This window comes from Aureococcus anophagefferens, assembly GCF_000186865.1.
Source record: "Aureococcus anophagefferens unplaced genomic scaffold AURANscaffold_15, whole genome shotgun sequence".
In the NCBI taxonomy this organism is placed as follows: Eukaryota; class Pelagophyceae; order Pelagomonadales; family Pelagomonadaceae; genus Aureococcus; species Aureococcus anophagefferens.
In genome coordinates, this window is record NW_008705575.1 from 33,011 (window position 1) to 45,601 (window position 12,591).

At 73.0% G+C, this 12,591-nt stretch overlaps 3 protein-coding genes across 3 annotated transcripts; 2 read left to right on the forward strand and 1 right to left on the reverse strand.

Moving 5' to 3' along the window:
* Positions 1 to 3,216: 3,216 nt before the first annotated feature.
* Positions 3,217 to 4,911, reverse strand: AURANDRAFT_54165 (hypothetical protein; the record flags this gene model as incomplete). The annotated part of the gene is made up of 3 exons (XM_009040582.1): positions 3,217 to 3,851; positions 4,063 to 4,206; positions 4,418 to 4,911. The coding sequence occupies 3 exons, from the start codon at positions 4,847 to 4,849 to the stop codon at positions 3,231 to 3,233; spliced, it is 1,197 nt and encodes a 398-aa protein (XP_009038830.1).
* Positions 4,912 to 5,146: 235 nt separating this feature from the next.
* AURANDRAFT_29008 (hypothetical protein) lies at positions 5,147 to 6,982 on the forward strand (the record flags this gene model as incomplete). Its single annotated transcript, XM_009040411.1, has 2 exons — positions 5,147 to 6,742; positions 6,779 to 6,982. Coding segments are annotated over 2 exons (1,800 nt in total), but the record flags the coding sequence as incomplete, so codon positions are not given.
* Positions 6,983 to 7,822: 840 nt separating this feature from the next.
* Positions 7,823 to 8,419, forward strand: AURANDRAFT_14491 (hypothetical protein; the record flags this gene model as incomplete). Its single annotated transcript, XM_009040412.1, has 1 exon — positions 7,823 to 8,419. A coding segment is annotated over one exon (597 nt), but the record flags the coding sequence as incomplete, so codon positions are not given.
* Positions 8,420 to 12,591: the final 4,172 nt, after the last annotated feature.

Sequence of the window (12,591 nt, forward strand, 5' to 3'; positions counted from 1 at the left end):
GCGGAGACCGGGCACCTGCCAGCCCACGGAGAAGGCCGTCTGCTGCAGGACGGCGCCGACGCCCTCCTCGGAGACGTCGCGCTTCATATAGCTGTCCGCGAGGGCGTCGTCGAGGGCGTTCGCCATATTGTTGCTCGGGGTCGGCCCGGCGCGTCGGTCGCGGCCGGGAGAGCCCGATGAGCACGGCCCAGCGTCGGCGGCCGGAGCTGGATTGAGCCAGAGGAGCCGGCTTCTTGTGGAAAACAGCGACGCTTTCACTTGGGGCCGCGAGAACGTTCCCGCCCGTCGCGCGCGCGCGCCCCATGGCCTACCCGCTGGCCCGCGTCTGGGACGAGCCGCACGCCTGCGTCAACGTCTGCGGCGTCGTGCTCAGCATCCGCGACGAGATGACCGCGAAGCAACTGAAGCGCCGCCTCGAGCTCGAGCTCCGCGACGGGACGCACGCCGTCACCTGCGTCTTCTGGGGCGCCGCCGCCGAAGCAACGGCGACGACCGTCGCGCGGCTCGACGTCGTGAGCGTCGACGTGCGCGACGCGGCGCGCGACGGCGCGGGGCTCGCGTGCCAGTGCCGGTCCGCGGCGCGCGTGCGGTGGCGCTTCGCGGCCGGCGCCGCGGCGCCGCCGGGCGGCCACGTCGGCCGCGCGGTCGCCTGGGCCGTCCAGGCCTACGCGCGCGACGTCGCGGCGCTCCGCGCCGCGGCCGCCCGGCCGGCGGCGGCGCCCGCGGCGCCGCCGGAGCCCGCGGCGCCGCGCGGCGCGACGGCGGCGACGGCGTGCTCCGTCGCCGAGGCCGTCGACGCGCTCCGGCGGCCCGCGAACGCGCTCTTCGTCTCCGGCGCCCTCGGCGCGATCCTCGGCAAGCGGTCCCGCGACGACCTCGCGGCGGCAGACGACGCGGACGTGGCCCGGGAGGTCCGCCGTGGCGGCCTCACGTTCCGCGTCGACGGCGCCGACGGCGCGAGCCTCGAGTGCCGCGCGGCGCCGCCCGTCGCCGCCGCGTTCCTCGGCTCCGACGACCCGGACGACGCGACCCTCGCCGCGCGCTACCGGACCCTCCGGGGCCTCTCGTCGGACCGGCCCCACGTGCTCCTCCTCGCGCGGCGCGACGGCGACGACGCGCCGACGCTCCTCCGCGCGGAGCTGCTCCGCGGCGGGGTCCCCTAAGCATGTCTGAAGTCTACTTTCCTTGAAGCCTTAGGCGGGGTTCCTTTCCCGGCGGCCTAAGCTGAAGTGTGAAGCCAAGGCCGCCGTTGAACATCAAGTGCATTTTCGGGGTTATCAAGTTCTGAACGATGATGCTCACCCGTGTCGCACGCAGCCCACCGCCGATGCTGAGCCGCCGCCTGGGCAGCGCGGCGCCGCCGGGGAAGCAGCTCGCCTGCGCGGGCTGCGCGGGCATGTTCCCCTACATGCTCGGCGTCGTCGCCGCCATGCAGGACGACTTCGGCGACGCCCTGCGTACCGAGGTTTGCGCCGTCGGCGGCGCCTCCGCCGGGACCTTTGGGGCGCTGCTCCTCGCGACGGGCGTCTCCGCGCGCGCGCTCCACGAGGACGCGCACCTCGCGCTCGTGGCGCGCGTCCGCGCGGACGGCGGCCCGTTGTTCCGATGGAACGATAGAGTGTTCGACGCGTTCCTCGCGTACCTCGACGACGTGGCGCCGGCGGCGCACGCTACCGCGTCGGGCCGGCTCCACGTGTCCCTGAGCGAGGTCACGTTGCGCGGCGTGACGCCCAAAAAGCGGTCGGCGTTCGCGTCGAACGCGGACCTCGTCGACGACATGATCGCCTCGAGCTTCGTGCCCTTCAGGGCAGCACAAGGGTGATTCAACGTCGCTTCAACGTGAGTGTTCCGCGCGCGCGCGTTTCGGAAATAGCACCCACGCTTCGAGGCCGTTCCGAGAGATGATCGCTCGTCCAAAAATCAGCCGAAACGAGCGGAAAACGACCGAGATAGGAGCCTTTGAAGTTGGGAATTTCGCACCCTTTTGCTGCCCAGGTGCCCTTTGCGTACGGCGCGCGGCCGCCCTTCGCCTTCCACCGGTCGCGCGTCGACGGCGGGCTCTACGTCGACGCGTCGGTGCAGGACCCGAAGCCCACGCCGCGGCCCGTCGACGCCTGCCCGCGCCTCGTGCTCCACCACCGCATGTTCCGCCGCGACCTGCCGTTCCTCGCGCCCATCTCCGACGACGCCGCCGTCGTCGACGCGCGGTTCCACATGGGCCACGACGACGCGAAGCGGGGCCGCGACGTCTTCGCGGCCTTCCTCGGCGCGTGAGGAGTAAGGGGGACGCCCGAGCAACCTGCGCCTTCAACTTCAGTTTGGTGAAGTTTTGGAGCAGGAAGCGTCGTCGGAGGCCTCCTCGGCGTGGCCCAGGCTCTGCGGGCGACGCGCGCGCGCCGCGGAACCATGGCCGAGGCCGACGAGGTCGAGGTCGAGTGCGCCATCTGCAAGGACAACCTGCTGGAGGACCCGGCGAGCGCCGTGATTTTCAACCCCTGCACGACCTGCGACGTCCTCTACTGCCGGGCCTGCCTCGAGAAGAACATGTCCGAGTACAGCAACATGTGCCCCGTGTGCCGCACGAAGGTGCGCATCACGCGGTCCATGACCGTCGTCGTCGACGGCGCGGACCGGCTCCGCGCGCACGCGGCGCGCGAGCGGGCGACGGCGCGGCCGAGCGAGCCCGTGCGGCGCGCGCCGGGCCAGGGCGAGCTCGCCCTCGCCTGCGTGGATCAAGCGTACATGAGGCGGCGGGCGGAGGAGGACGACGAGGCCGCGTCCCTGGCGCTCGTCGCGTCGTTCGCGGGGGGCGGGCCGCCGCCGGCGCCGGCCGACGACGAGCCCGACGACGCGACGAAGGCGCTGCTCGCGGAGTACGCCGCGGAGGAGCGGGCGGCGCGGGAGGCGAAGGAGCGGGCCGACGCGCAGCGCGCCGCCGACGAGAAGCTCGCGCGCGACCTCGCCGAGGCCGACCGCGCGGCCGCGCGGCGCGACGCGGCGCCGGAGCCCAAACGGTCGTCGCCGCGGGGCCGGAAGCGCGGCGCCGCGGCCGCGCCGGCGCCGGCGGCGACGACCGAGGACCTCGAGGCCTTCTTCCGGGGCAAGCGGCCGCGGCCGGACGACGGCGACGGCGAGCGGCCGCGGCGCGCGCCGCCCGACGCGCGGGACGTCGTCGAGATCGACGACAGCGACGACGGCAGCGTCATCGCCTAAACACCCTATCTCCTTGCTTAGACGTTGAAGCGGAAGAGCATGACGTCGCCGTCCTTGACGACGTACTCCTTGCCCTCGGCGCGCACGAGGCCCTGCTCCTTGGCGACCTTCTCGTCGCCCGCGGCGACGAGCGCGTCGTAGGCGACGGTCTCCGCCTTGATGAAGCCGCGCTCGAAGTCGCCGTGGATGACGCCCGCGGCCTGGGGCGCGCGCCAGCCGTCGACGATGGTCCAGGCGCGCGTCTCCGTCGGGCCCGACGTGTAGTAGGTGATGAGGCCCAAAGCGTCGTACGCGGAGCGGACGAGCGCGCGGAGGCCGCAGGCCTCGAGCGACACGCCGAGCGCGTCGAGGAACTCGTCGCGGTCCTCGGCCTCGAGCGTGACGAGCTCCGACTCGACCTGCGCCGACACGACGACGACGGTCTCGCCCGTCTCCGCGGCTTTCGCGCGGACCTTCTCGACCATCGCGTTGCCCTCGGCCAGATCGTCGTCGGCGACGTTGCACGCGTAGATGACGGGCTTGATGGTCAACAGGTTCAACCCCTTGACGGCCTCGAGCTCCTTGTCCTCGAGGGCGACGTCGCGCGCCTGCGTGCCCTCGTCGAGCGCCGCGGCCAATTTGTCGAGCGCGGGGATCTCCTCCGGCGGCGCCTGTGTGCAAATCAACCAGTGAGCTGGGACGTCGGGGCCAAACTTCAGAATTCTCTAGCTCGGTCAAATCGAAGTCGATTCGGCTGATTTTTGGACGAATCGATTGCTATCAGCGAGTTCTCGAAGCACGGCGGAAGTGCTCGTGTCAAAACATTCGAATACGCGCACATTGAAGTCGGGTTGAAGATTTGATTTGCACACAGGGCGGCGCCTTGCCCGTCTTCGCGTCCTTGCCCGCGCGCTCCCGGCGCTTCTCGACCTGGGCCAGGTCGCTCAACGCGAGCTCGAGCTCGATGACGTCGACGTCGCGCAGGGGGTCGATGGACCCGTCGACGTGGATCACCTGTGTGGGAATCGACCACTGGTTGGGCTATTCCAGCCAAAACTTCAAACCTCTCGAGCTCGGTCGAATCGAAGTCGATTCGGCTGATTTTTGGACGACTCGATCGCTCTCGTCGAGTTCTCGAAGCAGAACCGAAGGGCTTGCGTCGAAGCGGTCGCATAATCTCACATTGAATTCGGGTTGGGGCTTTGATTTCGGCCCCGGGGATCACGTTCTCGTCGTCGAAGCAGCGGACGACGTGGACGATCGCGTCGCACTCGCGGATGTTCGCGAGGAACTGGTTCCCCAGGCCCTCGCCCTTGGACGCGCCCTTGACCAGGCCGGCGATGTCGACGAACTCGAGGCTCGTCGCGACCGTCTTCTCGGAGTCGTGGATGTCCGAGAGCGCGGCCAATCGCGCGTCGGGGACCGACACGACGCCCACGTTGGGCTCGATGGTGCAGAAGGGGTAGTTCGCCGCCTCGGCGTTGACGTCCTCCGTCAGCGCGTTGAAGAGCGTGCTCTTGCCCACGTTGGGCAGGCCGACGATGCCCGTCTTCAGGCCCATGGTGATCGTGCGGCCGCGCCGGAAGCTCGGGCGGGCCGACGGCCGCAGCCCGCGCGCGACGGCAGCGAGCATCGCCAGGGCGCGCCAAGGACTCATGCGCGGGAGTGGTTTGGAAGGTGCGCGGGCCTGTGCGCGCGGGCGCGGCGACGTGACGCAGTGCTTGGTGGCACACACTGCAATCGATGAGGGCGGACGGCTTCGACGGCTTCGGCGCCGTGCATCATCGGCCAGCATCGCCCATCTCGTCGGCGGTGTTCGCGTCGCGCGAGGCCGCCCACGTCCCCGCCGACGACCACCAGCCGTCAGCTTCGTCGCCGGGCCTGGTCGCGTCGGCCAGCGCCGCCGCGTCGCCGAGAACTCGTCGTCCGCGCGGCCACAGCCGCCGCAGCCAGCATGAAGGTCCGCCAGCACACGCTGCCCGTGCTGCAGAACCTGCTCAAGCGCGACCCGCCGGCGTACAAGGAGGAGTTCGAGGCCATCTGGCGCCAGTACCTCAGCGAGCTCGAGGTCTTCAAGCTCCGGTCCGCGGAGGGCGAGGCCGCGCCCGGCCGCCTCGCCAAGGACGGCGACGAGAAGCGGCTCGCCGAGCTCGCGACGTTCGTGAGCCACACGTGCAAGCACTACGACTTCGCCGCGCAGCGCTTCGGGCCCCAGCTCTGCCGCCTCCTCAAGGACCGCTGCGTGGGCCTCGCGCCCGAGCTCCGCCTGAGCCTCGTGCAGGCGTGCGTTTTAGCGCGGTCCAAGGGCCTCCTCGACCCCGTGGAGCTGCTCGAGCTCTGCTTCGAGCTGATCCGGCGCGTGCGCGACCGCGCGCTCCGCGACGAGCTCCGGACGCACGTCGTCAACGACGTCCGCCGCTGCGCGCGCGGCGGCGGCGAGTCCAAGGGGTCGCAGCAGGCGTTGATGAAGAAGTTCCAGCGCTGCCTCTTCTTCCACTGCGGCGACGCCTCCCGCGAGGGCAGCGACAAGTCGGCCAAGGTCGCGCTCGACGCCGTCGTCGACCTGTACGGCCGCGGCGTCTGGACGTGCGCGCCCACGGTGAACTGCGTGGGCCGCGCGTGCGTCGACGACCGGAGCAAGCTCGCGTGCACGGCCATCCACTTCTTCCTGGGCATCGAGCAGTCGCCCGTGCTCGACGAGCTGGATTCGGACGACGAGGACGCGCGCGACGCGGGCAAGGCGTCCGACGCGATAAAAAAGGGCCGGCGCGACGTCGACGTCCACAAGCACTCGAAGAAGACGCGGAAGCGCGAGCGCGACACGAAGAAGCAGCTCAAGCGCGTGAAGAAGCTCGCGCGCGACGCGACGGACCGGACCCGCGGCGACAGCAAGCCCGTGTTCCCCGCGATCGCGCTCCTCGACGACCCCCACAAGCTCTGCGAGCGGCTGCTGGCGCGGCTCCGGGCGCAGAAGGACAAGTTCGAGATCCGCGTGGCCATGATGGATTTGATTTCGCGCGTCGCGTGCGCGCACAAGCTCGCGCTGCTGCCGTTCTACTCCTACGTGCAGCGCTACCTCACGGCGCACCAGAAGGACGCGCCGAAGCTGCTGGCCGTCTTCGCCCAGGCCTGCCACGACCTCGTGCCGCCGGACGAGCTCGTCGCGGCCGCGCGGAAGATCGCCGACGCGTTCGTGAGCGAGCGGAACGCGCCCGAGGCCATGGCGCTCGGCATCAACGCGCTCCGCGAGGTCGCGGGCCGCTGCCCGGCGCTGTTGGACGAGCCGGAGATGCTGGGCTTCGTCCGCGACCTCGCGGCCCACGCGAAGCACCGCGACCGGTCCGTCGTCGTCGCCGCGCGCGGCTGGATCAACGTCGTCCGCGAGCACTACCCCGCGCTGCTCCACAAGAAGGACCGGGGCCGCGCGCACGCGGCGTCGACGCGCGAGCCGGCGAAATACGGCGCGGCGACGGCGGCGACGGCCGTCGAGGGCGAGGAGCTCCTGCGGGCCTACGAGCGCGGCGACCTACCGGAGGACTTTGACGACGCGGTCCGCGAGTGCGACGGCGTCGGCGAGGGGGTCAAGGACGACGACGGCGCCGGCTGGGTCGACGTCGACGACGACGACGGCGGCGCGGAGGAGGACGGCGCGGATGACGACGACGAGGAGGAGGAGGTGGAGGACGACGACGGCGACGACGACGGCGACGACGAGGAGGCGGGCGAGGACGAGGACGACGGCGAGGAGGACGACGAGGACGACGGCGAGGGCGGCTGGGAGGAGGCGTCGGACGACGACGACGACGGCGAGGACGGCGACGAGGGCTGGCAGGACGCGTCCGACGACGGCGAGGCGGCGGCGCCGGCGGCGAAGAAGGTGCGGTTCGACGCGCCCGAGACCGCGGCCGAGGCCGCGGCGGCGGCCGCGCCGCCGCCGGGCCACCGCATCTTCTCCGACGACGACTTCGCGCGCATCCGCCTGCTCAAGGCGCGCGCGGCGGAGCTCCGCGCCGCCGGCGGCCGCGCGGGCGCGTCGGGCCAGGGCTTCCTACAGTCGAACGACATTTTGCCCGACGCGGTCAAGCGGAAGACGTCCGTCGAGGAGCGCAAGGCCCAGAACGTCCTCGACCGCGAGCAGTACCAGCTCAAGACCCACGCGGGCGGCAAGACGAACACGGAGAAGCGGCGCACGAAGAACTACCTCATGGTCCAGAAGAAGAAGGCGCGGACCAACGGGCTCAAGAAGCGGACGCGCGGCGCGCCCAAGGAGCAGCTCAAGCGCGACAAGCGCAAGCGCCGCCGCCTCTAGGGCGCGCCCCTTTTCCTGCCCGCGTGGCCGTAAGCCCCGCGCTTTCCGCGATATGTGCTCATTTCGGATCGCTGAAATCTCGCCACAAAATTTTGGACGACGATGGCGAGCGTGAATTATGCCGACGAGGCGGGCTTGACCAAGGCGAATCCCTGGGACGGTGCCGATTCGGACGGCGTCCTCGCGGCGGCGTTGCGGGCCTCCACGTTACAAGAGCTCGGCGGGGCGCCGCACGTGAGCTGCTGTCCGACGGGCACGCTCGAGTTCGCCGGCGGGTCGAGCGAGGCGTGCCGCGGCGCCGTGGAGGCGACGGTGGCGGCGCTGGCGACGGCGATGTCGACGCGGCCGCCGCGGTTCCTCGTGCTCTACGGGAGCCTCCGCGCGGCGAGCTACTCGCGGCTCCTCGCTCTCGAGGCGGCGCGCCAGCTCGCCAAGTACGGCGCCGCGGCCAGGGTCTTCGACCCCGCGGGCCTGCCCCTCTTCTCCCAGGACGCGGGCGGCGACGACGCCAAGGTCCTCGAGCTCCGGGCGCTGGTGCGCTGGTGCGAGGGCATGGTCTGGTGCAGCCCCGAGGTCCACGGCACGTTCAGCGCCGTCTTCAAGAACCAGGTCGACTGGATGCCGCTGAGCGAGGGCGCGGTCCGGCCGACGCAGGGGAAGACGCTCGCGGTCATGCAGGTCGAGGGCGGGTCCCAGTCGTTCAACACGGTCTGCGCGCTCCGCGTCCTCGGGCGCTGGATGCGCTGCGTCGTCGTGCCGAACCAGGCGTCGATCCCCCGCTGCCACGCGGAGTTCGCCGGCGGCGCGCTCAAGCCGGGCCCTGCGCGCGACCGCGTCGTCGACGTCGTCGACGAGCTCTTCAAGTTCACGCTCCTCGTCCGCGACCAGTCGCCCTACCTCGCGGCGCGCTACTCCGAGGTCGCCGCGGCCGTCCGGCGCCACCTCGACGACACGGCCGCGCCCCTCGACCCCGCGGCCCTCGGCGCGCTCTTCGCCGCCGGGGCCGAGGACGCCGCGCGCGGCGTCGTCGTCCTCGACGTGCGCTCGGAGAAGGAGCGCGCCGAACACGTCGGCGGCGAGCCCGTCGACGGGTCCGTCCACGCGCCGCTGAACGTCGACGGCCAGCCGCAGAGCGCGCACGAGACCCTCGCCGACGAGTTCCGCGCCAAGCTCGAAGACGCGGGCGTGCGCCTGGGGGACCTCGACGCGGCGACGGCGACGTTCGTCGCGCACTGCGCGCACCCGGGCGTCGCGCGGGGCCGCGGCGCCCGCGCCGCGGCCATCCTGCGCGCGCTCGGCTTCCCGCGCGCCCACAACGGGGGCCACGCGGACAACGTGCGCGACGGGCTCGCCGCCGCGGTCTCCATGTAGCGCGAGCACGCCCCTCTCACAGGCTCGAGTTAAGACAATGGCATGATTTAAAAATTAGTACCTGTCTTTCTTCCGGCGCTTTTTAGCGATGCGTCCTAGAGAAACGACGCGATGGCGGCCTTGATGTCGCCCGGGGCCGATTTGAATTCCGGGACGCGGTCGCGGAGCAGCTTGGCGACGACCAGCGCGGCCTTGCGCTTGGCGGCGACGCCCGCATTCCGCATAACCGACCGGTTGTTGACGGTCACGCGGCCGCCGCGCGCGAGCTCGACGAGCGCGTCGAAGCCGACGGCCACCGCGATCGCGACGGCGTTGGCGTCGTTGTTGCGCGCGAGGCAGAACAGCGCCCCCGCGGCCTGCAATTCGGCGAACGGGCCTCCGTCGCGCAGGACCTTGACGAGCGCCGCGATGCCGCCGGCCTCGACGACCAGGACCTGGTTGTTGGCGTCCAACGCGACGTTCGCCAACGCCATCGCGGCCGCAGATTTGACCTCGGCGCTGCCGACGCGCAGGAGGTGGACGAGCGGCGGGACGCCGCCGGCCTCGGCGATGAGGACCCGGTTGGCGTCGTTGGCGTACGCGAGGTCGCCCAGCGCCCGCGCAGCCCACGCCTTCGCTGCGTTGGCGTCGTTGGCGTACGCGAACGCGAGGTCGCCCAGCGCCCGCGCAGCCCACGCCTTCGCTGCGTCGTCGCCCTCGCGCAAGGCGCGGACCAGCCCCTCGATCTCCGCCATGCTTGACCCCTTGGACCGAAACGCCGATGTTGTTTCCCACTGCTTGCACATAAAATTGCCACACGCAGGAGTGATGGCGCATCGACGCCTGGTCGCCGTGGCGGCCATCGCTGGTTGCGCCGCAGAGAACGCCTGGCCGCGGTTCTCCGCGATCGCCGACTTCCCGACGGACGGCGCGCACGGCCGCCTCGCGGCGAACTGGGCCGTCACGGGCGACGGCTGCGACGCCGAGCAGACCTTCCTCGACGAGGTCCTCGCGGCGCGGTCCGGCGCCCTCGCGAGCGGCGCCGCGGCGACGATCCTCGGCATCGGCGAGGCCTGCGAGGTCGTCTGCCTCGCGGTGGGCGCGCCCGTCGCGCTGGCCGGCGCCGCGGCGACGCTCCGGCGCCACGGCGGGCGCGAAGCGTCCGAGGCGCTCGCCGACTGGTTCGCGCGCGACTGCGCGCACGCCGAGGTGGGCTGGCTCACCTACGGCGACCCGGCGACGCTCTACTGGGTCGCGCCGGAGACGCGGGAGCGCGTCTGGCAGGCGGACCTCATCGCGGGCGAGAGCCACACGCACTGGCGGACCGCGCTGCTAGGCCACGAGTTCGTCGCGGTCGACGCGGCGACGGGCGCGGACGTCGCGTCCTTCGCCGTCGCCCACGACGCCGTCCACGTGCTGTCGCCGCGGCCGCGCGCGACGAGCGACGAGGCCGAGGACTACTGGGCCGCGAAGACCGAGAGCACGTTGCGGTACGAGGAGCGGCGCTCCGATAAAGTCAAGCGGTCCTGGACGCGCCACGGCTTCGAGAAGGCGAGCCTGCCCGACGACTTGTGGGCCGACGTGGCGACGTACTGGTTCAACAACCGCCACGCGCTCTCCTTCGAGGAGTGGGACGGGAAAGGAGCGTACGTGAACTGGTGGGAGGCGCCGCCGTCGATGTGCTACCTGCCCTTCGGGCTGAAGGGCCGGTGGCACGACGCGATCCAGGTGCTCGTCGAGGCCTGGCTCGGCGGGGCCGTCGAGCTCGAGAAGACGGACCTCTACGGCATCCGGTCCTACCCCCGGGGGTCGCGGTTGCTACCGCACGTCGACCGCGAGTCGACGCACGCGGCGTCCGTCATCGTCAACGTCGCCCAGTACGGCGTCGACGAGCCCTGGATGCTCCACATCAAGGACCTGGAGAGCGGCGAGTTCGTCGACGTGCCCCAGCGGCCGGGCGAGATCGTCTTCTACGAGTCGGCGAAGTGCCTCCACGGCCGGCCCGAGCCCTTCCGAGGCGAGGGCTACGTGAATTTGTTCGCGCACTACCGCCCCAAGGGGCGGCCGGAGTGGTACCACGAGCAGAACCCGGACGGCTACGTGCCCCTGGACCGGGCGCCGGACCGGCGCCCGCCCGCGGACCTCGGCGACGCCGGCGAGCAGGGGGACGTCCACCCCGCCTCCGCGCCGCGCGGCGCGACGGCCGCGCCCGCGCCGCGCGGCCGCGGCGACGACGACGACGAGCCCGGCGACTGGCGCGCCATGGCCGAGGAGCTCCGGCGGCCCGAGCCCCGCGCGCGGCGCCGCGCCGTCGCGACGCCGCGCGACGCCGCGCCGCGCGCCGCGCGCGGCGCGGGCCGGGAGCGCCGCGGCGACCGCTACGTCCATGCGCGCAAGCTCCGGAGCCTCTGGCGGCGCGTCGCCGGCGACGCGGCGTCGCTCGTCGCCCTCGGGTGCTGCGGCGCGGCGCTCGCGCGCCGGCGCCGCCGGCGCCGCCGCGCCGGACGGCGCCGCGTTCCCGCCGGCCGTGCGCGACGCGGTCGCGCGCGACGCGCCCCGGCCCCTCGAGGCCTGGCTCCGCGTCGCCAGGTCGCCGGACCTGCGCGGCGCCGACGGCGCGCGGGCGTTGGACGTCGCCGCGGCGCGCGGCGCCGCGGCCGCGGCGAAGCTCCTGCTCCGCGCGGGCGCGGACCCGGACCTGCCGCACGGCCGCAGCGGCGACGCGCCGCTCCGCGTCGCCGCGGCCAAGGGCTTCGGCGCCGTCGTCGAGGTGCTCCTCGACGGCGGCGCGGACCCGGACGCGCGCGACGCCGGCGGCCGCGACGCGAAATTCCACGCGACGGCCGCGCGCAACGCGGGCTGCGGCATCCTCGTCTCCAAGGCGCGCGCGGCCCGGGCGCGGGCGGCGCGGGGCGCCGAACACGGGCGCCGCCGCCTCGCGCGCGACGACGAGGTCTAGGCTGCGAAACGTAAATTTTAGGTATAAAAAGTCACTATACCCGCACCTTGCCCTGCACCGTATTGCAGTTTTTGCCCGGCACCGATGGGCAGCGCGTGAAAGGGATGCGCTAGCCATGGGCCTCTGGCCGAAGCCCAAACACAAGGCCCCGGCGGCGCCGTCCGGGGCGCGGTCCGCGGCGCCGCTTGGCGCGTCCTTCGGCGACGAGGCGCCGCGCGTGGGTAAGAAGGCCGAGCCGCCGGCGCCGCGCGAGCCCTACGTGCCCCTGGAGCTCGCGGCGCGGCGCCTGGACCAGCTCCAGGGCGACGCGGCGAACTTCCGCGAGACGCGGCTCCTCGAGCTCGAGGATTTGGGGGGCCGCATGGGCGAGGCGCAGGCCGCCATCGGGGCCGCGTACGAGGCGCACTACGCCGCGTACGTCGCGGACGTCCGGCAGGCGGCCCGGACGCGGTCCGGCGCCCAGGCGCGGCTCGCGGGGGAGCGCGTGGCGCTGCTCCGGGCCTGCGCCGCCGCCGAGGCCGCGCGCGAGGCCGCCGCGCGCGCCGCGCTCGGAGCGGTGTCGGCCGCGCTCCGCGCGGCGGCCGCGCGGACGGCGGCGGCCGCGCTGGACCGCGAGGCCCGGGGCGGCGCGCTGCGCCTCGCGTGCGCGGGGGCACTGGCCTGCGGCGCCCTCGCCGCGGCGACGGCCGCCGGCGCGGCCGCGGGCGCCGCGGCCGCGGCGGACCGCGCGGCCGCGGCGGCCGCGGCCGCGCCGGCGGCCGTCGACGCGGAGAGGGCGCCG